A 2,899-nucleotide genomic window follows, 5' to 3' on the forward strand; every position below is an offset into this window, starting at 1 on the left:
TCATGCTCACACTCATACATACTCACGCATACTTCAATAACATTACAACTCGGCCGTTCTGACAAAACAATCGACCACGATTGTTGTACAATAAATTGTTAATTCTATGTGTCCAAAAACTCATAATCTACATATTCATTACTTAACGGTTCTATTTCTAATTCTAAAGTGTTGCCTTCTGTGTCCGTTTCATTAAACTCTGACTCTGGTTCCAACCACATCTTAATTCTACTTGAATCTATTACACTGTTGTATGGCATCTGCGTTACTTGACAATTCTCAACATCTGTTACAACATATCTATCATTATCTAAACGCTTTCGGATTACGTATGGGCCCCTAAATTTCTTAATTAATTTTTTATTCTTGCCAACAGTGGTATCCACATTCTTAATTACAACTAAATCTCCCGGATTAAACTCTTTCGCTGGTTTATGGTGCTTTTCAAAATACTTTTGGTTATACGACTGAGACTTCTGAATTGCGACCTCTGCTTTTGCTCTTATATCATCTAAACTCTTTTGCTCTTTGGCATAAACTTCATGCAAATACTCTGTTAGTTCATCAACCACTTCACCACGCTGTTCAATACCGAACAACATTCGACTTGGCGTCTGTTTTGTAGAACAATGCACAGTTTTATTCACAGCAAACTCAACATCTGACAATTTCTTTTTCCAATCAGTATGACTTATGGGGTCGGTTATTTTAGCCAACACTGCTTTCATAACACGGTTAACTCTTTCCACCTGACCATTGGACTGCGGTGAAGCAACTGCATTCTTGATATGTATTATGTTTCTCTCTTGCAAAAACTCCTCAAACTCTTTTGACTTAAGACCCGTTCCACGATCATTAATAATTCTCTTTGGACGACTGTATTCCGCAAAATATTTACGTAATGCACAAATTGTTTCTTTTGTACCAGTGTTGACAGCATATAGTTTGGTAAACTTAGTGAAAGCGTCGATCACCACCAACACATGCTTATGCTTCGAATTTACCGTTTCCAATGGACCAAAATGATCAATATGTAATGTATCGAATGGCTCCGGCTTCTTTGGTATACTGTACATATTACGTTCATTTTTCCGCGCAGGAGTTGAATAGTAGATACACTTCAAACAGTTTCTGATAAATTTGTTCACCTTTTCGCGCATGTGTGGGAACCAATAGTGTTTCTGTATTTGGTTCGTGCACTTGTCAATACCCAAATGACCATAATTCTCATGTATCGATCTAATTATGCTCGTTTCCATTTCATGTGGCACGTACAACTGTTGATTTTCACCACTGACACGAAAGACCAATCCGTTTTCAAGTTCATATCCCGTTACTTCTTCTGTTTCTAACTTCTGTCTTAGCTGCTGGATTTTTTCATCGCGCGTCTGTGCTATCTGTATATTCAAATCAACTTCACCCTCCACGATGCTGCATACATTCAGACCCACACGACTTAACGCATCAACATGTGTCATCTGGTGGCCCGGCCGATGACGCACTGTAAAGTTATAATTTGCCAGTCCCAATGTCCAACGTGCAATGCGAGGGTTAATTAGTTTCTTTTCCAATGCCATAACCAATGAATTACAGTCTGTCACAATAACAAATTGCATGCCGTCCAAAAATGTTCTAAATCTTTCCAATGCATTTACAATGGCCAACGTTTCCAATTCAAAACTGTGGTAACGTGATTCCGCTTCTGTTGTAGTTTTCGAAAAATATGCAACTGGGTGAAACTGTTTATCGTCTTGCCTCTGTAACAATGCTCCACCATATCCACGTGAACTGGCATCTGTATGCAACTCTGTTTCTCGTTTCGGATCAAATATAGCCAATACTGGTGCCTCTGTTAACTTCTTTTTCAATATCGTAAATGCTTCCATACATTCATCTGTCCACTCAAATTTCGCATCTTTCTTAATTAACTGATTCAATGGTCGCGCAATCCGTGAAAAATCAAAAACAAATCGTCTAAAATATGAAAACAATCCAACGCATCGCTGTGTTTCTTTTGCATCTGTAGGCACTTTATAATTTCTGATCGCGTTTAAATGTGCTTCATTAGGGCGAATACCATGCTCATTTACAACATAACCCAAATACTCTATCTCGTCGTAGGCAAACTTGCACTTTTTTAGATTCAACTTTAATCCAGCCTCTGCTAACAATGTCAACACACTTGTCAATATCTCCATGTGCTCCTCAATCGTTTTCGTAGCTATATTTATATCATCCAAATACACGACAATTTTTCCTGCATCAATCAACTCTCTCAAAACCAGACTAATAAATCTCTGAAATACTGGTGGTGCATTCGTCAAACCAAACGGCATGTAAACATATTCGTACTGACCCATCGGAGTCACAAATGCTGTTAATTCAATAGAATCTGGATGCATCGGCACCTGATGGAAGCCATTCTTCAAATCCAAAGCGCTAAAATACTTCTTACCACCGCCCAAATATTCCAAACAATCTTCAATCAACGGCAACGGAAAATGATCTCTTACTGTAAGCTTATTCAATGCACGGTAATCAACACACATTCTCAATTCACCATTCTTCTTTCTGACCAACACAATTGGCGATGCATAAGGCGAGCTACTTGGTCTAATAATACCCTGTTCCAATAGATCATCAATTGCCTTCTGTACTTCAATCTTTTCTTTGTATGACAATCGACGCGGGTTACTGTATACTGGTTCATCATTCTTCAGTTTAATTTGCATAGAATAACTACTGAACTTATGGTTTACCTCTTTTGTTTTCACGTGGTTTCGATAAATGGTTGATTTCAGAGCATCTGCATGTTTCTTATCCAATTTCTTGTTAATATCAATTAATTTATCAAACTCATCTGTCTCAGTCGCACTTACCAACAAAATTACTTCATCAT

General features: G+C 37.9%; 1 protein-coding gene across 1 annotated transcript; it reads right to left on the reverse strand.

The window, feature by feature from the left end:
* Positions 1-49: 49 nt before the first annotated feature.
* LOC116337876 lies at positions 50-603 on the reverse strand. Its single transcript, XM_031762813.1, has one exon. The coding sequence runs from the start codon at positions 600-602 to the stop codon at positions 105-107; it is 498 nt and encodes a 165-aa protein (XP_031618673.1). The 5' UTR covers position 603; the 3' UTR covers positions 50-104.
* Between the last annotated feature and the right edge of the window lie 2,296 nt (positions 604-2,899).

Source organism: Contarinia nasturtii, unplaced genomic scaffold (assembly GCF_009176525.2).
Source record: "Contarinia nasturtii isolate CC-2019 unplaced genomic scaffold, AAFC_CNas_1.1 Cnas_scaffold_321, whole genome shotgun sequence".
Lineage (NCBI taxonomy): Eukaryota > Metazoa > Arthropoda > Insecta > Diptera > Cecidomyiidae > Contarinia > Contarinia nasturtii.

What these genes read in the sequence shown, in the direction of transcription:
- LOC116337876 (XM_031762813.1), bottom strand. Translation starts at nt 602, where the DNA reads ATGTTGTTCGGTATTGAACAGCGTGGTGAAGTGGTTGATGAACTAACA.